Raw genomic sequence first — 23,650 nt, 5'->3', positions numbered from 1 at the left:
GTTCAAATGCTGTAGACAGTGGCCTGTGGCGGTTTTGAGTAAAAGGACAGGTTGCAGATGTCTGAGGCACTGCGGGACGTGTAGTTCATACAGTGTGAGAGCAGGCCTGGGCGTGGCAGTGTCTCAATGAGATTTTGTTCACAGATGCTGAACTTTGAATTTCAGATAATCGTCATGTGCCACCAAGTATCATTCTTCTTTTGAGTTTGTTTGCCGTCATTTAAGAACTGTAAAGCCAGTCTCAGCTCCGGGGCCACACAGAGTGGGTGGGAGGGATTTGGACTGGGAGGTAGTTTGCCTTCCTTGAGGTCTAGATCCCTGGACACATTTGGAGTGGGTTAGGGCAGGGTAAAAACATTACGAAGTGACCCAGTCTTGGACTTTTTTCAAAAATCTGACTGTTTGGAGTGAAACGTGGGACTGATTTTCTTATTATTGTTTGTGTGCTGTTTTCTTTTGTCCCATCATCTCGGTCTTTTTTTTCTTTAAAGATTTTCTTTTCTTTTTTTGATGTGGACCATTTTTAGAAGTCTTTATTGAATTTGTTACCATATTGCTTCTGTTTATGTTACGGTTTTTTGGCCTCAAGGCATGTGGGATCTTAACTCCCCGTCCGGGATCAAAACCCCCTGAATCAGAAGGGACAAAGTCTGAACCACTGGACCGCCAGGGAAGTTCCCATCTCAGTCTGAGTCAGTGTTATTGTATCTCTTGTATATGTTATTGGGACAACATACAGCTACTTGATTTAGAATATGCATTTCATGGCAGTACCGTCAAAGGAGAGTTAGGAGTGGAAAGGCTGCCTTGGTCTCAGGAGAGACGGGTTGTTGCCGCAGTTGTCATTGGCCTCATTGGATGGATGCTCTGCTCCCATGAGCTCCTGAAGGGACTTTAGAAGCACTGGTGCCGATCACCGCCATTGCCCCCTTCTTGCAGTGTGGGTCTGCATGTGTTATGACTTAAACGCTGAAGCTCTGCCTTCTCCTCCCTCTCTAGCCTTTAACCTCCTTCAGGCAAAGGAAAAGTGGCTCGACTTCTAGTTCTCCCTCCAGACGCCGGGGGAGCCGCTCGAGGTCTCGCTCCCGGTCCCCTGGCCGGCCCCCGAAAGGTTCCCGCCGATCCGCCTCAGCATCGTACCAGGCTGACCTGAAGGAAGCAAGGAAGGAAGCCAGGAAGGACATGTTGGAAGTTAAGCTGACTCCGCTGGTGCTGGTGCGTGTTTTTGGGAGCCCTCCAGCCTCACACAGCGTTTAGTCTGCCCAGATCACGTCTTCCCCTATATATGTCCGTGTGTGATCTGCAGTTAATAATATTAAAATGTCAGGGAAACGTTAAATCTAAGGTGATGACTTAGAAAGGTTACGTTAGAAAATGAATGTTTGGAAGAATAGAAGGTATAATGCTTTTAAGTGTCATGAAAAAGAACGTTTTTAAGTTTTGAGTGTTACTTAATATTGTGGTTTTAAAAGAAAAAAAGCAGTGTTTAAATTTTAAATAGATGTTAATTATAGATTGAACTAAGTTTTTATAGTAATTAAAGTTCACGTAGAAAATAATGAGACAAAGAAATTTAAAAAATGAAAAGAATGAGACATAATACATGGTATAAAAACATTCTTGTTTAGCATCACTGTACTTAATTACCTTCTGTACTCAAAGATGACACTTTTAATTGAATTACTTTCACAGTTCAAGGTTGGAAATATTAGGGTATGCAGAACCTATAGGACCTTGCACAATGAATGTTTTGGATCATAGACCAAATCAAAATTACAAGTAAACAGAATTGAATAAATTTCATTGTTTACTCTCTTCACTTAATGTTACCTCTTTCCTGGATAAAATGCACACAGATTTTTAATAACTTTAAAAAATTGAATTATTACATAGTGTTTTGTAGTCAGATTTAAAAATTTCAAGATATTGCAAATAACCGCCTATTATATTTTCCTACATCACTTTTGTTGTTGTACAGTATTGTTTGGATTTACTATAAATTGTATGGAGGTAACATAATTGTTAGCACCCTTGTTGATAGGCATTTAGCTTTTTTTCTTTTAAATTTTCATTATTATAAACAAATATTCTTACACATCTGTTATATCCTTAGGATAAAATCTTATAAGTGGAACTGCTCTGTCAGATGGACAGAGTAGATTTGAGGCTTTTATTGCATATTGCCAAATTGTTTCAAGAGAGTTTATACCAGTTCAAGTAGGGTATGAATGACTATTTTCTCATTCTGAGTATAATAGTTATTAGTTTGTTTTTTTTTTTTGGCCAATATGATCATCAGAGATTTTCATCTCACTGTTTTAAATTGCGTTTTGATGATTACTAGTGAGTTTGAACCTTGTTAGCGGCTCTCTTTACTAGTCAGATAACTCAGGGTAAGGAGCAAATGTTGTATGCTTTCTGTCACATGTCATTTTTAGCTTCTAATGACCACTATATTTTTTACAGTGTAACTTCCTTATAGTCCTGGTGACCCAAGAGCTACAGACTAGCTTTGCTCCTCACCAGTTGAGCCCTGGGCTCACCATGGACTCATTGCTGAGTTGACGATGGTGTGATGTAAGACCGTACTTAGACTGCACGTAGCTTTGACATCATGTCATCCTTGTTCTTTTGGACTCCTGATTGTGATATTTACATACTTTGCCTCAGTGTGGATACCCTGTCAATTTGCCGTCATTACAGTTTAGGGTCAGCTGACTAGCGGTGTTACAGGATTACACTTGTGGTTGCTGTGGATTACATATTGGACATTTGCAAAACCACTGCTAAGTGGCTTATTGGCACTTTGATAAACTCGAGTATATGTTGAATGCTGTCACTGCTCAGTTAGACCTTGATTTGAGCTAGAACTTGGTCCTCTATTAATGTTGTCTTCTGATAGCTAGCCCCTCAAAGGATATATTTATTTTTTAAATTTGTTTTCCTCCTATTGCTTTATTAGCAGTATAATCTGTCTATGACTTTAAAGGAGCAAAGTTACAGATTTCAGCCATACATTGCTGAAAAATGTTTTGTAAATTTAAGTCCTTCCTTTGTACCATCAATAAGAAATTCCTTCCACTGCTTAAAGAGAATGACATTCAGGGAAAGAGACTGAGTTGAGAAAAGAGAATTAGGGAGAGAAAATGTAAGGTTAAAGAAAAATGTGGTAGATGAAATTGAGAAAACAGACAGTTCACAGATTACTAGTAGCACTCTAAGTACCCATTATTTCTTCATTTCCTATTATTTAGAGCATCTGTTATTGAATAATGAAATTATAAGATTTAGTCTAATTTTGATTAAAAGATGAAACATTCTATGAAAGATGTTATATTACAGAAAAATCTAAATGAACTCTTTGGTCAACGCAATAGAAACCTCTCAGAGCCAATCTTTTGAAGATTGGGAAATTCTAGTCAATTCTATTCCATTTCATTTTTAGCAAAAGTAGGCTGAAATTCTTGAGTTCAGGCTGTGAAAATCTTTGATTGGTTTTATTGCTTGGTTTCACAATACTGAATTTTTACCATCATGTTCCCTTTTGCCAAATTACCATTCTTATGGTTAAAATGTTTTATATTCTTCAATTTAGAAGCCATTTGGAAATAGCATCAACAGATATAATGGGGAGCCTGAGCGCATCGAGAGGAATGATCTACCTCACAAAAACGCGCAGGTATGAAATGGTTCATTTCTCCTCTTGGGCAGTTTTTTTCTTTGTTAAAGTGACTTTCTCTAAAGAAGCACATTGAAAACTATCATGTTTCCTAGAATCTTTTCTAAAATTCTGTCCTTAAATTAAGATTGAACATTGAGATTGTCATACTGAATGAAGTCAGTCAGAGGAGAAATATCGTATGACATCCCTTATGTATGGAATCTAAAAAGAAATGATACAAAGGAACTTAATTACAAAACAGAAAGAGACTCACAGATTTAGAGAATGAACTTGTGATTGCCCAGGGGACAGGATATTTGGGATGGACAGGTACACCCTATATTTAAAATGGTTAACAAACAAGGACCTATTACCGTATAGCACATGGAACTCCGCTCAGGGTTATGTGGCAGCCTGGACGGGAGGGGAGTTTGGGGGAGAATGGATACATGTATATGTATGGCTGAGTCCCTTCACTGTTCACCTGAAACTATCACAACATTGTTAATCGGCTGTACCCCAACACAAAATAAAAAGTTAAAAAAAAAAGACTGAATATAATTTAACAAATTTATTAGTTTATATAGCTATATTAAGATACTGAATTAGTTAATGTGGTAGCATTCATGATACTTATTGACTATAGATATTTAATACTTTTTATTTTTTAAATAGGAAAAATTCCATTTGTCACAAGAGAGTAGTTATGTACCTACACAGTATAGCCTTCGTGCAAGAAGAGAAGAGATCACATTAAAAAAAGTAGATTTGAAGGAAGAACAAGTTGTCACAAAAAGACCTGCGTTGTTGAGAACCTCTGAAGTGACAGCCACACAGTCGAAGGACTTAGAGTTTGGAGGAGTACCTGGTAGGCATCAGAATCAGCCTGGGGAGGGCAGGTGGGGTGGGTGAGTGGTCATTGCTATAAAGTGAGCAGGAAAGGCGTTTCTCTGAAGAAAACTGCAGGCAGCCAGGTAGTGAGCCTGGTAGGAGCCTGGGAAGAATTTTCACTTAGAAGGAACAACAGGTGCAAAGGCCTGATTGGGAGCATTTTGGAGAGTTATCATAGAGGAGAAAGGGTGCCCTTGTGGCTGTATGTAAAACTTTTAGTGATCTTTTAATAGGTTTTGAGCAAAGAAGTGTAAAGTGACGAAGGGAAGGTTGGCATGATAGTTGTATGTAGGAAGGACAGTGAACGATCGGTGATTGGGAAATCTGCTAATAATCAGACCATGGTACCAGGGCCTGGCTTGGCAGTAACACTGGGAATAAGCTGTATGTTTCCAATGGGGTCATGGTGTCTCCCTTACCTGCTAGACAGGTTGCTTTTGAGGGTCAAAGATCTGAAGTGTTCAGAGGCTTGGAGTTATTAAGTGGGTGGAGTTGGTGAGGTTTTATGAGGTTATATCAAGAAAGGACTTCTTGGTCAAATGATTCAAAATTCTGCATGGCTTAACTCCTTTGTATTTTATAAGTTATAACTCTAGATGGTGTCTAACATTGCTTAACAGTCTGCGTGCATGCTACATAAATGTGGTACTGGTTTTTGTTTGTTTTTTTAAAATAATTTTACTCATTTATTTTTGGCCCTGCTGGGTCTTCATCACTGTGCAGACTTTCCTCTGGTTGTGGTGGGCAGGGGCAGGTCTTTGCTGCCATGCTTGGGTTTCTCTTTGCTGTGGCTTCTCTTGCTGCGGAGTGCGGGCTCGAGGGGCATGGACTTCAGTAGTTGCAGCTCCAGGGCTTTGGGGCATAGGCTGTAGTCCTGTGGCATGTGGGATCTTCCCAGATCAGGGATTGAACCCACGTCCCCGGCATTGACAGGAGGATTCTTTACTGCTGAGGCACGAGGGAAACCCTGAATGTGATACTGTTTTAATTGTTAGAGACTTAGGAATATAAAGTTTTTTGTTTTTTAAAGATTAGACCGATAGATGGTTTTTAGATGTTCCAGTCTTCAGATTGCTGGAATCTCAACATATTTACTCCCATTGTGGTTGGATTTTGAATGTTTTAGAAGTTGGTTTCTGAGGTGGAATCTAGCTCTTCAGTGCTAGGGGTGTGTGGTTTTTTTTTTTACCACTTTTATGCCCATGGTTGCTTTCCCAGAAGATGTAACACGTGGACATGAGGACTGTCTCATGGGGCATTAGACATTGGCTTCAAACAGCTAGCCAGACTTGAGTTCTGACCTTCACTAGAAACTCAAGTGATTCTTGGAAAAAAAAAAAAAAAAACAAACAAACTAGCCTGGATTGAAATAAGAGCCTTGAATGTTCACTGATTATTTACAGGTGTTTTTCTCATCATGCTTGGCCTGCCGGCCTTCCTCTTCCTGTTGCTGTTGATGTGTAAACAGAAAGAGCCCAGTCTTCTGAATTTCCCACCTCCACTGCCAGCTTTGGGTGATTTATGGGAAACCAGAGTCTTTGGGGCCTACCTCCTCTGGTTTTTTCTTCAGGCTCTGTTCCACTTACTGCCAATTGGAAAGGTAAGGTTGTATTATTGGGGTGTAGTGTAATGAGATGGTCTTCCTTTCACTCCCATGTTTATGTGAAGATATTGAAAGTAGTTTTAAGGTTAAAAGTTGCCGATGGTCATAACCACCCAAGTTTGGAAATTTTAGTTTGTTAAACCTTTACTCTTTGTGTTCTGTAACACTTGCTTATCAAGCAGAACTTTAAGAATCTGATTAACGGTTCTTGTGTAACTTTCCAAACCAAATAGAAAAGCAAAATAGCCTGAGTAATAGCAGAGGTTGCTGGGGAAGAAAAAAGTTTCCTCTCACTATATGTCATTTCATGTGCAGAGTTTTAAATTATCAGTTGATAAGCTACTGAGCTCAATGGACTTTAGTCCGCTTCTTTTACTTTTTAAAATATGAGGAGTTTTCTAATTTTCATCCCAGAAATTTGTCATCTGGACCATTGAATGTTCTCTTCAAACTCATGCAGTGTTTGTAAAACTTGTCCTCAGTGCTGAGTATAGTCTTTTTTTTTTTCTTTCAGTAGGATCCTCTACTTGGATATATTTAAAAGAACATGAGATTCCTTAATGAATAAATAATTCATTTAAAGATCTTATTCTTAGGGCTTTGCAAGTTTGCCAACTGTCTAAATGAAAGGATCAGTTTTATTGGGATTGGAGAATGCCAGTGATAGGAGGCTAGAGCTGCAACCTTTAAATACTTTGATACCTCACCATAACATTGGCCCTAGAGAGGATTCTTGTGATGTGAATTTTCAGGTATTTTTGTAATAAGACTCTACAGTAAAAACCACAATTTCAGATAAACTTAGGTAAAGTGAGGTCAACTAGATAATATTTTTTGAGAAAAGCAGTTTTGATGGGGTTTATATATATTTATTTATTTATAAGTAAATAAATAAATAAATAAATATATATATATATATCTCGGAGAAGGCGATGGCACTCCACTCCAGTACTCTTGCCTGGAAAATCCCATGGATAGAGAAGCCTGGTAGGCTGCAGTCCTTGGGGTCGCTAAGAGTCGGACAGACTGAACGACTTCACTTTCACTTTTCACTTTCCTGCATTGGAGAAGGCAGTGGCACCCCACTCCAGTGTTCTTGCCTGGAGAATCCCAGGGACGGGGGAGCCTGGTGGGCTGCCGTCTATGGGATTGCACAGAGTTGGACATGACTGAAGTGACACAGCAGTAGCAGCAGCATATATATTTATATATTTCTAAATATTTAGAAATATTATTTCTAAATTTTTCTAAATATTTATTATTTCTAAATATATATTTCTAAATATTTAGAAATATATATTTAGAAATATATTTAGAAATATATTAGAAATATATAGAAATATATAATATATATAATTTAAACATATAATATATAAATATATATTTCTAAAGAAATATATAATATATATAATATATTTCTCTATATATATACACACACACACACACACACACATATATATTTCACAGACTAAAACCCAACACAGGAGTTGTTAGATACCTTTAATAGATAAGAATCATTTGAAATTAGCATGTGGTTTTGCTAATCCTGTGTTCTCAAACAGATATTACATTTCTACTGGGTTCCCTTTCATAATTAATGAAAGAGTATAGTAGTTTGGCTGAAGACAAATGATACCATATTAGTATTTTACAATTTATAATGAATTGCACTGTTTCTGAATATTTTGGGAACTAAAATTTAGTTGCCACTGGGCAAGTGAACTTTTTAACTCATCCCATTCAAGTGTGTTTCTTGAGTACCTTTTATATGGGGATGCTCTGGGTGATCCAGATGAAGGGATAGTATGGTCCAGTGAACATGCTTACTGTCTCTTACTGGAGATAAAAGAATCACATGAAATGATTGAATAACTGGGTGAGCATATATTTATAAATAGCAGAACAAGTAAGTGTATGAGTTCCTGCCATCAAATACATGGGCCACAGTGAACTGGGTGAGTGGGGTTGAACCTGATTGAAAGGACTGCACAAATGTGAGGTGCTGGAGTTGTACTCCACTTTGTAAGCAGTGGGGAGTCATTGAAGAATTTTGAGCTAGAGATCAACTAGATGTACAGGTTTTTGAAAACACATCTAGTCTTGTGGTGGGACATGGGATGGTTGGGGGAGGGTGGTTATTGCAATAGTCTTGAGTACACAGAGAAGTCACTACTAGATTTGTATTTGAGATAAACTCCTGAAGGTAGAATTACTTCACCAAAGGGCATGCTGCAAAGATTTTTGAAACTTGTTACTAAACTTTCCCACCAAAAGATGATCCTCTTTGTTGGGCATATTGAAATTTAGGTGATTTTATAAGACATACACACACACACATGGTAAAGTGATGTGCTTTTTAAATTTTTTAATTAAAAAACAAAACTTTTCTTTTAAGGTTGTAGAAGGAACACCTCTTACTGATGGAAGAAGACTCAAGTACAGATTAAATGGTAATTTTTTTTTTAAGACTCAAATTAATGACTTGATAGCACAGACTTTTGGGTGCTGTACTCTTTGAAACTATCAAAGCTGATTGCACCAGAGCAGTAAAAAGTAAATTATTTCTTAGTAGTCTAAAGGGCATGCAAATAAACTGCTCATACCTGCAGCCAGTATGTCAAAATTATGCTGTGTAGAGTAACAAGCCCCTCAGTCACTCTTTCCCTCTCCAGTTTTATCCTCTTTTTATTTGCTTATTTATTTTTGACTGTGGTGGGTCTTTGTTCCTGCCCGCAGGCTTTCTCTAGTTGCAGTGAGCAGGGCCTACTCTCTTTGCGGTGCATAGGCTTCTCATTGCAGTGGCTTCTCTTGTTTGGAGCACAGGCTCTAGGTGTGTGGACTTCAGTACTTGTTGTAATGAGTGAACTCAGGAGTTGCAGATCCCAGGCGCTAGGCATGCAGGCTCAGTAGCCATGGTGTATGGGCTTAGTTGTTCTGCGGCATATGGGATCTTCCTGGACCAGGTATCAAACTGGTGGCGTCCCTTGCATTCCAGGTTGGATTCTTAACCACTGGACCACCAGGGGCGCCCCGGTTTTATTTTCTTAATAGCATTTATCATTCACTGAAGCAGTTTTGCATAAGCATTTTATCATCCTGAGTCATCTCCATGTAGTGAAGTCCTACTCTGATGTGGACTTCCTGGCCACGCCTGCTCTTGGGAGTTCTTGCTCATTTGCTCCGGCCAGTGGCCTGTGGGCCATCTCTAGGCTGTAGTCTCAGTGCTTTTGCCTGGAAAACTTCCCCCAGGGTCAGCTGCCTCATCTCTGATGTCTCTCTGCTCAGAGAAGCCCTCAGGTCCCTTTCTTTGCTTTGCCCTGCCTTATTTTCCTCTGTGATAGGCCCTCCAGACATCAGCGTGCTTGTCTGTTCACGGGGGTCTCCCCATGAGAAGGTGGCTTGTGGCTGGGACTTGGCTGTGTCTTTGTGGTACCCTCCGTGTCAGCAGAGTGACTGGCCTGTAGGAGGCGCTCTTTCGTGGGAGCTCTGAGTGGATGGAGTGGAAGTCTCACTGAACATCTCAATAAGAGGGCCTTGTCTGTCTTGATCCAGCCCCTCCTGCGGTCAGAGTGTGAGCTGAGGAAGAGGATCAACCCACCTTTGCTGTGTAAAGACTGATGAAGTTTCATTAACTTAAGAAATAAATGTATATATAGTGTGCTGCTCTGTGCTCAGTCGCTCAGTCGTGTCTGACTCTTTGCGACCCCATGGGCTGTAGCCCACCAGGCTCCTCTGTCCATGGGGACTCTCCAGGCAAGAATACTGGAGTGAGTTGCCATGCCCTCCTCCAGGGATATATAGTGTGGTTATCCTTAAATGATTTTCCATTTTAACTAGACTGAGTAGACTGTTTTCCTTTCCTTGGGAATTATTATTATAAATTTTAATTCTTGGACTGTTTTAATCCTGTCACTTCTCACCTGTCTGACTGTGGCTGCTGTTTTCAGTGGCTCACCTAGCATCCACTGTATCGGAAATCCCTCTGCTGGGCTTCAGAGGGGAAGCCAGCGATACTCTAGGTGCCTCTTGTGCCAAGTGTGTAAAGCATCGAGCCTAGCTCAGCACCTGACCCATGGTGGTTGCTTAACACTTTTTTGCTGCTCCTGTCAGATATTTCGTTTACTTTTACCAAATTCCTTGCTTCTGGAACCAGGGTTAGAATCTCCGACACACCTTCTCTCCTATGCCTCATTTCCCCGGTGAGGCTGAATCTGGGGAGGGCTGGGGTGGTGTTCACTTCTTGCCATCAGGTCTGTCACTGTTTGTGTTTTGTGGGCTTCTCTCTAGGTACCCATTTACTTCTGGGTGCTCTTCTTTTCTGTTTTTGCTTCCCTTTGAAGGCACGGCTCCTCCCAGGCTGAGCACAGTAGTCCTGGGCTTGGAGCTGGCAGAGCATGCAGGCAGTGGCTGGAGCAGTTGCTTGAACCTTTTTTTAAAATTTCCTCATCTGATTACTCTCACTCTAGTATTATAAGATTTTACCATTATAAACTAAGGGGAGTCCTAAGATGTTTTGAGTAATTTAATCCATATAGGTGAGAGAGCAAGAGCAAGAAACTGCTTCATCTACCATTCTTTTTAATATTCATAAATTTTATGAGCATTAAATGAATGTTTTACAAAGTTACTCTTTAGAGTAAACATGATATTTGGAAAACATGAATTTAAATAGTTAATTAGATATAATGGTTTTACTTTACAAAAACTTTGGTTTCAGAATTCTTTTTTTTTTTAATTTTTTAAAAAATTTGTTTTAATTGGAGGATAATTGCTTTACAATATTGCGATAGTTTTTGCCATCCGTCAACATGAATTGGCCATAGGCCTCCATGTGTCCCCTTCCTCCTAAACTCTCCTCCCACCCCCCTTTCAGAATTCTTATAGTATCTACCTCTTTTCTGTGTTAGACTGTTTTTATCCAAATGCGATTTGACGACTTAGAGGACAGTTTTTGCAGACACTCGACTCCTGAAAGGAAAACTATTCCTTGGGTCAGAAGAAAAAGCAGACACTCAGCCTCTCTGTTGAGCTGTACCAGGGCTAGCTCAGAACAGGGGTTCCTCTCGTGGGGCCTCGTGGGTTCTTTTACTTTGGAATGAACTTTGTCTCTGGGCCCCAGAGTCCCTTCCTGGTGTCTCCAGCCCGCCGGTCCCCTCAGGCTCCTGCCTGGCCCTCTAGGGGGCATTCGTGTTGGGGTCTCTTCTCTGAGGGCAGGCTCTTGAGGTCTGTGTTTGGGAGATAGAGTACGATTCAGGGTCCTTTGAGATCAATATCGATAAGTTATTTCAGGTAAAATATTCATAATTTATAACCAAGATTACCCTAGGGCTTTAAAATGTATGTTTGGCCCAGCTCTGTCAGTAATTAGCCATTTGACTTCAGGCCTGAGCGTTTGGACCATGTGAATTTTGAGGTTCTTTTATGGTAAATTTTGGTGCACCTCTTTTCAGCTCTCTCTTAATTAAAAGCAGATGACTATTCACAATGAAAAATATGTTATTATTATTAATAATTATGTTATTAGTTAACATACTATAAGTATGTATGGGAGATGTAGCATCTATATTGAAGACGGCTAACCTCAGGGGCACTGCTTGTTGATGTACTTGTGTATTTAGCCTGGATAATGAAACTAAGACTTTAAAAAATAATGTTGCGTTATTTTATAATGGTATAAATCTCTTGTGAACCCTGGGGTTAACATTAATTTTTTTACCCCCCCCCTTTTTTTTTTTAAAGGATTCTATGCTTTTATCCTGACATCTGCACTCGTCGGAGCGTGTTTCTTCTGGAATGTAGAGCTTTATTATGTGTACCGTCATTTCCTTCAGTTTGCACTTGCAGCCATTGTTTTTGCCGTGGGCTTGAGTGTTTACCTCTATGCCAGGGCTTTGAAAGCGCCCCGGGATGAACTGTCGCCAGCCAGCTCTGGTGAGCAGCCTTAGACTGTATGGATGCCTCCTATGAACGTGCCTCCTATGAACGTGCCCATGAGTGCCTATGAACGTGCCCTCCCACCCCCACTGGCCCCCCCAGCATCCAATTCTAGGCTTTCATAGAATTCTCTTCTTTCTTCAGTTGATGAGAGATGAGAAATAGGAAAAAAAAAAGATGAAAAATAATTTTAAGAAAAATAAAAGGAAGAAAATTTGATTCTCCCCTCATGCTTTCCTATTTGTTTCTTCTTCCTTTTTTAGTCACTTGATGACAGTAAGACATTTTAATAAGTTACAGCATTTCAGTTAACATTAGTGTTATAACAATTTATGGCACATATTTTGTTTGAAACAGTATATCTCCTTTTTTAAAAAAATCAAATAATAGAGATTATAAATTGGTCAATTCTAACCTAAAGTATTTAAGAACATTAAAAAAAATTAAGTGACTTATTTTAAAAATTGTGCGTCTACATTAAAAAAAAACTCCAGTTCCCTCAAAATCCAGGAATCAGGGCCCCATAGATCCCATGCCTGCAGCAGCAGGGATATTTCCAGATGGGACCGACACCCCCTGCCTGTCCTCCATGACTGTTTGCCCGGCTCTGGGAGATGACTGAATTGTGACCCTGGGTAGTAGACAGCAGTGCAGTTTTAAAGTCTCATAGTTGGGTTTGGAATACCGTTTGGATAAAAACTTTTCCCTTCTTAGGAAATGCCATCTATGATTTCTTCATTGGCCGGGAGTTAAACCCTCGGATTGGTACTTTTGATCTCAAGTACTTTTGTGAATTGCGTCCTGGATTGATTGGATGGGTATGTCTTTTTTTTAATTTAAATTTCAATTCAGTAGTACAAATTAGTCTTGCATTTAGAAAGAAATGTAGACAATTTTGAAGTGAGCTTATAGGTGGTATGTTTTTAGGAATAATTATAACTTTCCATACATTTGTCTGCTTCAAATATTTTCTTACTTTAAATATAGTCCAAAGGGTTAAGATGTCCTATTATAGGTTATTAAATGTTAAAAGAGTTTATATTATTTTGACTATATCAGTTTGTGTTTATGTAAGAAAATAATAGTGTAGATGAATTTATGAAGAAAAAATATATTTTTCTTCCTTTAAAAAAAATGTACTTTTACCTTATTTTAGACGTGTATGAAAGTTGCAAAAATAGAGTTCCTTCACACCACTTTCCCCAGTGTTGGTGTCTGACAGAGCCATAATATAGTTATCAAGAATAGCAGTTAAAAAAGGGGGAAAAAAAAAAGAATGACAAATTCACCTTTTACAGTAGTCTTAATTAAATCCATAGACCTTATTCAAGTTTCACCAGTCTTTCCACTGTTGGCCTTTTCCTGTTCCAGGATTCTCTTCGGGGCCTGGCAGTGCATTTGTTTGTTATTTGGTCTTAGCGTCCTCTAGTCTGTAGCAGTTGCTTAGTCATTCTTTGTCTCTCATGACTTTGACACTTCTGAAGAGTACTCATTTTGTAAGAGGGCCCCTAGATTTGGGTTAGTCCAACAGTTTCTCATGATTGGAGTAGGTTGTGTGTCTTTGGCAAGATTGCCACAGAGTAAGTGTCCATCTCAGTACATCTTACTTAGCAAGGGATTCCTGTGGCTGATGTGTCTCATCACTGATGATGGCTTCTCAGGGAGGTGTGTCTGCAGCTTTCTCAGCTGGGGAATTACCACCTTTCTCTCTGGGAACTGTACCTGCCCCTTTTGTTTTAGGTGGTCATTAACCTGGTGATGCTTTTGGCTGAGATGAAGGAGCAGAATCGCGCTGTTCCATCATTAGCAATGATTTTGGTCAACAGTTTCCAGCTCCTGTATGTGGTAGATGCTCTCTGGAATGAGGTGAGTAATTTTTAAGAGCCTTGGAGTCAGATGGCATTGGGTGTGGGTGAGTGATTTGACTCCTCCAAGCCTCAGATACTTACACACAAGGTGAGGAGAACATAACCTGCCTCCACGGCTTATGAAGATTAAATGAAATGTGGGTCCATGTGACGCAATGAGCTGACACACAGCGAGCTCTAACAGATGGTAGGCGTCCGTGTGTATCAGCTGCTCTGTCAGCTGCTAGATATTTAAGATCTGTGGATCTTGAATTGGTGGGTGTGACCGATTCATACAAATAAAACTTTGTTAGTGATTCTAATGGATGAAAATGGGTGGATCAAATACTATTATTGAATTAGGATAGTCTTTTTTGGATTACCAACGAGCAGCTAGTTCTTAAATACTGGAGGAGTTGTTTTGTTGTTGGTGTTTCAGAATACAAAGAACAGCTCTAATCACATGGATATAAAAGCAGAAATAATACATTGAGGAAACCAGTTTGAATAACGCTGATTTCTTAACATGTGGCTCTTCTCATGCATTGATACAGGATCAGTTCTTTCGGCTACTTGAAGACTGGCAATGTTTGCTAGTCTCTGTCTCACCTAAATATATTACTCTTGAAAACAATATCTTCTTTGGGTCTATTCTACAACTGTTTTATCATCTACTGTTATCTTTGTAATCATCTCCTCCAAATTCTAAATTTTCTTTCAATTTTAAAAACAAAATTGATGGTCCTTCATCATCATGTTCCAAAGCAAGTGTTCATGGCAGTCTGTTGACATTTTGAGAGAGGGTCCTTCTTGAAGATGTTTTTGAAAAATTGTATTATTTGGTCATACTCAGTCAGGGCGACTTTGAAAACTTGATACTGATATATCGATAATCTTCCTTTTCTTTGGGAGGAGATTAGGACCTCTTGGAGGTAAGCAGACCTCGAGTACAGGTAGCCACATTTGAACTCTTATTGAGCTCCTACCACTAAATGCGGACCTGGGCTCAGCCTGGGAAACTGCAAAGATGTTGGGAGCATCTGATACAGAGTCCTCTGAAAATTCCAAGTCTACTCAAAATTAAACATGCTTCTGAAGTTAAAAAAAACACCAGCTCTTATAAATGCACTTCACCTTGCCAGTTGTAGGTCTTTCTTTGATTATGTAGTAAATAGATGCTCAGAAGATGGTAGGATATGTTTTACAAGTCATATGATATTTCCTCTGTTGCTTTATCTCCTCAGAGATTTTTTTTTTTTTAATTCCTATCTGATGATGAGTAATTCTTCCTTCTAGTTTTCTGTCTTGTCATGGAAGTCACTTTTTAAGTGACTTAGAAATTCATATTTTCTAGAGATTGAAACAAACATTGACTTCTGTTAATTAACAAAAAATGATTGTGTCTTTTCTTTTTTTTAATTTTTTTTATGATTGTGTCTTAAGGCAAAACTCTTAAGGCAGTTTTTAACCCGGGGTAGTGGATTAAAGTTGGGAAGTTATTTTTTAAATAAGTCATCACTGTTTCAGCCAGATTATAGTTAGCTTCTTGAAGAAGAGACTTGATTTTATGGTTTTCCTTAGTATCTGGCATGCTGCTGTTCAGTTGGTGGATGCTTAATAATTTCCTTATTTGACTGAGTGATAGAAGTTCCTCTACATGTTAACGTGGCACACCTTGAGCAATGGAGACTATGAACTTGAATGTAAATGGCCCTTCCTCTGAGCCTCTGCTTCTGTCCTGCAGCCCTGAGTCCCCGGGCACTGGGTGGGGTTGATGGTCCTTCCTGCCCCTCCTTGAACCGGCTGTTTGTATCTTGGCCCTTCCTCTCTGTGTCCCCCCTCGTGTGCTATCTTATCTGCTCCCCGGTGCAAAAGAATAGGCTTGTTGACTAGAGGGTGAACCAACAGGCCCGGAAACTGTGACAATCATTTTTCTGTTCTGTGGTCTTTTTGTTTGCTTTCTGGAAAAAGAAAAAAAAAATGCATTTTGGAGATACCACTCTTTTTCTTTATCCTAGAACATTGATTCTTTAATAGAGATTATACTTGCTAGTTTTTCTGGTCAGTGTTGAGTGCTGGAGTCTGAGGCAGGTTAGGGATGCACTGAGACAGGATGCCGTCTCCACTTCCAGAGCTGAGGGCCTGCGGGTTTCTGGCTCATGCCAACCAGCTCCACAGGAGAGTGTGTTCAGGTCTAGCTTACCCTGAGCAGTGAAGCAGGCAGTTTCCCGTGATGCCGGGTAGTGTGGACAAGCTGCCTGACACGCTAGATTATGATCAGAAGTTAGGCTCGGAAGCCTGGCGTGCTGCAGTCTCTGCGGTCACAAGGAGTCGGACACAACTTGGTGACTGAACATCAGCTAGGCTGGTGCGCCTGTACTCGGTGCTGCGGTGGCAGGAGGAAACCCGGGCTCCCCGCATCTTCCCGTCCAGTGGAGAGAGCTGCCGAGTTACAGGACAGTCAGCTGGCTTCAGCGAGTGGTGGGCTGAGGAAGGCAGTGCAGGCCAGGCTTCAGCTGAAGTTGGAGGAGGGTGTTCCCGGCAGAGGCGGGGAGCCGGAAAAGCCCTGGGGAGCTCTGTGGTTCAGGATCGTGGAGGGAGTGGCTGGAGTGACAGGGGATGAGGCGGAATGACGCTGTGTGACACCTGTGCCAAGGGAGACAGATCCCCACTCCCGCCTTTAAACGTTTTAGGTTTGCTCTACTGTCTCATCTTAGAGGATGAGATGGCAGGACTGCATCACCGATGCAACGAATATGAACTTGAGTGAACTCCTGGAGATGGTGAGGGGCTGGGAGGCCTGGTGTGCTGCAGTCCATGGGGTCACAGAGTTGGACACGACTGGGTGACTGAACAACCACCACCTTCCTTTATTTTAGCCTTTTGTAAATTTGACTGTAAATTAGTACTTTATTTGAATACTGTAAACATAGAAGCTTTTCTCCCCAAACTTTAAAACATTTTTTCCCTTCTCTGTACCCGTTTAGGAAGCATTATTGACAACCATGGACATTATCCATGATGGATTTGGATTCATGCTGGCTTTTGGAGATTTGGTGTGGGTTCCATTCATCTACAGCTTCCAGGCCTTTTATTTAGTCAGTCATCCAAATGAACTGTCGTGGCCAATGGCTTCTCTAATCATTGCTCTGAAACGTGAGTATTAATTTCAGTCTCTGTGTATTAAATAATGTGTACTGAGTCTGTACTGAGTGCTGTGGTACCTACATATTTACAGCGTGCCCTTTTAAATGGCCATGATTAGCTCAAGTATGAAATAATCTGTGATGGATGAGTTGAGTCATAAATTCTTGCATCTGGTAAGGAGAATGGATACTTCGTCCTTCAGTAGTTATTTAAACATCATTTTGAACAAAACACCTGTTTTAAATTTTATTCAGTTCAGTTCAGTCGCTCAGTCGTGTCCGACTCTGTGACCCCATGGAATGCAGCACGCCAGGCCTCCCTGTCTATCACCAACTCCCGGAGTTTACTCAAACTCATGTCCATTGAGTCAGTGATGCCATCCAACCATCTCATCCTCTGTTGTCCCCTTCTCCTCCTGCTCTCAATCTTTCCCAGCATCAGGGTCTTTTCAGATGAGTCAGGTGGCCTCTTTGCATCAGGTGGCCAAAGTATTGGAGTTTCAGCTTCAACATCAGTCCTTCTAGTGAATACCCAGGACTGATCTCCTTTAGGATGGACTGGTTGGATCTCCCTGCAGTCCAAGGGACTCTCAAGAGTCTTCTGCACCACAGTTCAAAAGCATCAATTCTTTGGCGCTCAGCTTTCTTTACAGTCCAACTCTCATATCCATACGTGACTACTGGAAAAACCATAGCCTTGACTGGATGGACCTTTGTTGGCAAAGTGATGTCTCTACTTTTTAATATGCTGTCTAGGTTGGTCATAAGCTTCCAAGGAGTAAGCATCTTTTAATTTCATGGCTGCAGTCACCATCTGTAGTGATTTTGGAGCCCCAAAAAATAACGTCAGCCACTGTTTGCACTGTTTTCCCATCTATTTGCCATGAAGTGATGGAACTGGATGCCATGATCTTAGTTTTGTGAATGTTGAACTTTAAGCCAACTTTTTCACTCTCCTCTTTCACTTTCATCAAGAGGCTGTTTATTTAAAAATAATACAATTATTGTTAAAAACAATAAAATTTTTTTGTTTTAGTAATGATTCATTTTTTTCTGGTAGTACCTTGAAAACATAGGAAGATGGTCTTGCCTTCCTAGAGCTTATACTCTTACAGAAGAAATAAGACACTCAGACACTGGATTGAGCCAGAGGAAGAGTCTAGAGGAGGGACTAATAGAGCAAATATGATGGGAGTTTAAGGTAGAGAGCACGTCTCTCTGGGAAATATCACTGTAAACTTATTGGAGAATGTGGTGTTTGATCTGACTGTTGGGTGGGTGAAAGTGACATGGGGAGATAGATACATCAGATGGAGGGAACAGCTCGACCAGGATGGTGGGGAAGAGTGAGGAGTACAGCTTGACTGATGGTAGCAGGTTAGATTCAGGATGGGTTTTTTCTTTTGTTACACTGTTCATTAAACATGTCCACCAGAGGGAGGGCAGGGAAAATGAGCACTGAACTTCAAATGTTGCTAGTTATGCTACACTAATATCTATGGTAGAAGAAAAATTCAAGTCTCTGTTGAAATTAAGATTTAGTTTCACTATTGGTTTGGTTAACACATGCCTGTGTGTTATTCAAGACAGGCTATGTCTATTTTATGGTTAAGCTAAAAATAGGGAGTAGAGTTATTTTTTACTACTTTATTGAGGACTGATGATACATAGTCATATGTCAGGGTCTCTTAGTTTTGACACTTTGAAATCTGAAATAAAGCTACCAGCTTAAGAGGCTTGCAGTGGGATTCAGCATATATTAATATTTATGTGCTGTTGTTCTGGTGCAGATTCTGAGCTATAGTTTTATTAATGAAGCATTCATGTTACGGTCAGTAGATATCATAACTAACAGATGAACTCCAGTATTGATTTTATTGTAATGTAGGCTGCAGTAGATTTTATTCATGGATGCACCATGAATAATAATGCATATTTATTAGTTTTGCCTTCAAGGTGTCCCCAGATAGATGAGGAAAGCTGTAAGATAGTGAGATATCAGGATTGGATCTTCTTTTGTCATCCTGAGATTGAGAGGGTTTTAATTGTTCTTAAGAAATCAGACTCTTCTGTACTTTGGACATTTCCTTGGAACACAGGAATCATTTCTAAATGAAATTACAGATGCTTTAAAATAAAGATTGTATGTAAATTGTTAACAAATGAAATTTCTAAAAAATTACAGTATGCGGATTTGTAATCTTCCGATGTGCAAATTCCCAGAAAAATGCATTCCGGAAGAATCCCACTGATCCAAGGCTTGCACGTAAGTATTGGTTTATATTTATTATATTTTTGCATTACGTAGAGCTTTTATGTCTCTGCTTGTCTATAGATCATTAAACATGTATTTTCTTATTTCTGTATAGATTTAAAAACCATTTATACTTCCACGGGAAAAAATCTTCTTGTTTCTGGATGGTGGGGTTTCGTTCGCCATCCCAATTACTTGGGTGATCTCATCATGGCCCTGGCGTGGTCCCTCCCATGTGGTAAGCATTCAGGAAGAGAGCGGATGGGACTCTTTCCCAGGCCGCCCACACATGTCTGTCCTCTGTGGGTCTGGGCGTTGTCTCTGTTAGAGGTTGGGGTTTCTTGTTCCCCGACTGAGTGCTGTGTTCTGTTTCCAGCACCTCACTCATCCTGTGTCTGAGGGGAATTAGGAATTCACAGAGCATGAAGTTTTACTCTAAAATCCTGCAAGCAAAACTTTGTTTTCAACTGTATCTGGTAGCTTTTTTCCTAAGCAGACTATGTAGGAATTAACTTTTTATTCATGACTCGCTGTGCATGGATTCTGAAAATCTGGTTCTTAAGAAAAGGCACACCTAGCTCTGTATGTGCCTGGGTCCACCCACAGCCTGCGGTGCTGTCTGCCCTGCTCTGCGGTGATGGCCAGCAGTTCTCTACCCTGAGCGCCAGAGGGGAGGAAATGGAGAGGTTTGCTTTAATTAGAAGGACAGATGTTCTGATTAGGAAGGATTGTTAGGATGGATTAGTCACTCTTCTCTGAATAGCTTTTAATTCAACTACTACCTTCTGCCACACAGCAGTGGGATTTTATGAACTGGTTTAGTTGTTTCCCCCATTATTGGAGAAAATGGAGTAATGGGATGCCCCAGTTTTAGGCTATTGGGGAAGCGCAGGAAACAAAGTTGTGTAGTTGTGTAGTGAAAAATAAAAATACGAGGTACTGTTTACTTTTGTTATCCCCAGGTTTCAATCACATTCTGCCTTATTTCTATGTGATTTATTTCACCATCTTGCTGGTGCACCGGGAAGCCCGCGATGAGCACCACTGTAGGAAGAAGTATGGCCTGGCATGGGAGAAGTACTGCCAGCGAGTCCCCTACCGCATATTCCCCTACATCTACTGATTCTGCTCTGGTGCCCTCTAGAATACTCCTGCAGTTCTATCTTCTGTTTGCAAAAAAAAAAAAAAAGTCCAAAATGAACCTTCTCTCATTGCACTGACAGAATCTGTACATTTCTTTTTCAGGCAGGACTATAGATAGAGCCAAGTAGTAAGTCTTTTCATGTAGCCATGTTTATTAAATCATAACAATTAACATAAGGAAAATATAAATAGAATTTGCACTCTTATGAAATTTTTAATCTTTAAAAATCTGAGAACATAAAACAGTCTTATAAATGCACTGAATACTATTGATGTTCAGGATTTTTGATTACCTTTCAAATTTTGATTCTTTTGTCCAGTTGGTTTGGTTTTTGTCTTAAATAAAAACATTGTTACATTTTAAAGTTCATTTATGTTTTCTTACATTAAGGGGATAGAATTTTCATTTGTTTCCCTTTAAATTAAATCATTTTCTAGTTACGTGATTTGAAAGTAAAAACCGATTGTCTGTTCAATGCTGTACGGGAAGGGGAATAACTGATAGTGGACACTGTTTAATGAAGACCATTAGTAGTGGTTTGCTTAACCTCAGCTTCTAAAACTGCATTTGAAACTGTAAATACATAGCTTTTATGTAATATATGATGACTTCAGGTTTTTCTGTATAGTGTTTTGAATGTGAAATAATTTTCAGACTAACTTTGGGTTGGCCAGAATATTCATTTGGGTTTTTCCATAAAAAACCTGAATGAATTTTTTATCCAACCCAATATCTTTTAAACAAACATTTGCAGTATTTTAATTAAGTTTTGTAAAGTAATACATGTTAATTAAACATTTTGAAACAAGGAGAATTCATTTACTATTGTATGAAAGATGCTATTAAAACATAGGAAGGATATTTTTTCCTAATCCAAAGTTTGTGAATTTGGCTTTGCTACCTCAATTGCAGGTGTTTGTTGGCCTTTATAAACTGTTGCAAATAGAAAAATAGAATAAATATATATTTTTGGAGTAACATCACTATTTAAACCTTTTTACACAGATTGGTGTTTAAAAGTTTGCCATTTCCAGAAAGGCTAATATTTTTGTATGTTTTTGACTTTTTTAATTAAACTGTGTTTTTGCTACTGTTAGTTCATGCAGTGTATACTGTATTTTGCATATCTTTTATATTTACAAAACTACTCCCTGTTAAGGAGTGTTGTGTTCATCTTTCGAAATCTATTTATCTAAAAGCAATTTAAGGGAATAGTTTAAAATCATTTCTTTTAGTTTAATAGATGTGCATAAGGTAGCTTTAGCCATTAAATTCTACTTAAGTTGATATAGTCTCATTATTAATTGTCCTTTAATGGAACAGTAGCAAATTCACTAAGCTTTCATATTCAGAGTTAAATTGTTCTCAGTATCTTAAACATAGGCAAATCTAATAAATATAGTCTATATGTTGGGGTTTTCCATTATACATTTTATATATGAGCCATTTAGATATGCAGTGTTTATTCTGTGCTACAGTTTGAAGTGTATATAACTGTGCTTGTGTTGACGTGATCATGAAGTTGGTTTGCTCAAGCATTCCACATCCTATAATCTTTAAATGTGGTTTTGGTGAAATTGTCAGTGTTTATTAGTACTGATGTATGCAAGCAGTTTTTTTATGCTTTTCTTCTGGCATCAGAAAATGTTGTCCCAGCTTGTTCTATACTACATTCACCAGTGAAGCATTAGGGGAGGAGGAAGGATTATTAATTCTTTCCTTGTTAATGATAAAAGGGCTGTTACCAACACAGTGCTACAATTTGTTTTTAATTTGTTTTTGACTTTTTTTTGACAAGTTTTATAATGAAGTTTTAATTTGGAAATAAAGTTGAAAATAAAGATGTTGCTTTGACCACTTTGGAATCTCTCTCTTGTTTTTTTTCCAGGCTGTAACTCTGGGATCAAAGTTGGGGCCAAAACAGGAACCCTTAGATTACTGCTCCCCACCCAACCCCTAGTTTATTCCAGTCACTGAAATATAGTGCCTGGACTATATTGGGTCCCTCCTGGACCACGAGCAATCCTAAAGGTAGACTGAGATCCCTGGCAAACTGCAGTTTGCATCAAGGTTCTCAGACATCAGAGCTTGAAAAGGGTTAGTGGAGGGTCTCAACCTGCAGATGGTGATCATAGATTTAGTATTTGTTCTTTGAGAAAACAGAAGAATGATCAAAAGTGTCATAGACTCAGTAATACTTTGAAATGAATTTGTATTAATTACGAATGCACCCAAGTGCATTTGAAAACCAGTACATGTATGTGAGAGACATTTGTGTGTCAGTGAGATCAGACACCGTGTCTTTATCTCTCTTCTCAGTGTGAAATGACTTTGCATAAAGTGGGTGTGTCAGAATACACTCCAAAACCAAGGAAGTTAAAAATGTCACATCATGTGATTCTTGGTCTTATTTTTGTACTCTTTGAGGAAAAGAGTTTGCTTATTGGTGGTTTCTATAACTCATGGACTGTTTTGTTTTAGCAAACCATGGATAATTCCTAAAACTATTTTAATTAATTCACTGGACCAAATAAGACCTCACCTTGTTTCTTTTGTTAAAATCCTATATTTTGTCATTTTCTTATTGATTCCTGAATGACAGGGGCTAGGTCTTTATAATTATTTTCTGCAATACTGTGTGTAATTAGATTCTCAATATATGCTTTTGATAATGTGACTTTCAGTGCAGTTTCCTAGACACAAAAGTAAGTAGATGTTAATATTTTGTTCATGGCTATTAGAGTCTAGTTCTGGTGTGAGCCTTCTCCACAACCTCTTCTCCCCCTTCTAACAGACAGAAGAGATTGTTTGATCTTCATTTGTGGAAACATGGGATTTGTTTTCTGCCAGTGGGCCCACTGCTGAGGTAATGTGACAACAAACATGGCTTTGAATCCAAGCCCTACTGCTGGCAGTGTGAGCTCGGGTAACTCAACCTCTAGGAGCACCAGTTTCTTCATGTATGAAGATTGATACACCACATAATACATAGGTGGCCTGAAGGTATAGGAATTTTTATGAGTGTTCAGCATAGTTGGTGCTCAATAATAAAAATCTACCTACAGAAACACATTTTGACATGCAATTTTCACATTTTTCATCCAGTTTTGACATTGAATTCTCAGCGTTGGTTTTTCAGTGGAAAGAGAAAATCTGGTGAAATCAGAACA

General features: G+C 39.3%; 1 protein-coding gene across 1 annotated transcript in view; it reads left to right on the top strand.

Moving 5' to 3' along the window:
• The window catches only part of LBR (lamin B receptor), a 28,680-nt gene extending 6,335 nt beyond the window's left edge, over positions 1-22,345 (top strand). Inside the window, exons 3-14 of the mRNA XM_065935538.1 lie at positions 1,000-1,215; positions 3,596-3,679; positions 4,337-4,529; positions 5,956-6,152; positions 8,551-8,605; positions 11,895-12,086; positions 12,804-12,907; positions 13,830-13,955; positions 16,924-17,092; positions 19,268-19,348; positions 19,452-19,574; positions 20,299-22,345. Of these exons, the coding sequence (XP_065791610.1) occupies positions 1,000-1,215; positions 3,596-3,679; positions 4,337-4,529; positions 5,956-6,152; positions 8,551-8,605; positions 11,895-12,086; positions 12,804-12,907; positions 13,830-13,955; positions 16,924-17,092; positions 19,268-19,348; positions 19,452-19,574; positions 20,299-20,459 (1,701 nt within the window). The 3' untranslated portion in view covers positions 20,460-22,345. The remainder of the gene's footprint in view (positions 1-999; positions 1,216-3,595; positions 3,680-4,336; positions 4,530-5,955; positions 6,153-8,550; positions 8,606-11,894; positions 12,087-12,803; positions 12,908-13,829; positions 13,956-16,923; positions 17,093-19,267; positions 19,349-19,451; positions 19,575-20,298) is intronic.
• The last annotated feature ends 1,305 nt before the right edge of the window (positions 22,346-23,650 follow it).

This window comes from Muntiacus reevesi, chromosome 5, assembly GCF_963930625.1.
Source record: "Muntiacus reevesi chromosome 5, mMunRee1.1, whole genome shotgun sequence".
NCBI lineage: Eukaryota > Metazoa > Chordata > Mammalia > Artiodactyla > Cervidae > Muntiacus > Muntiacus reevesi.
This window is presented reverse-complemented; position numbering and strand designations above follow the sequence as displayed.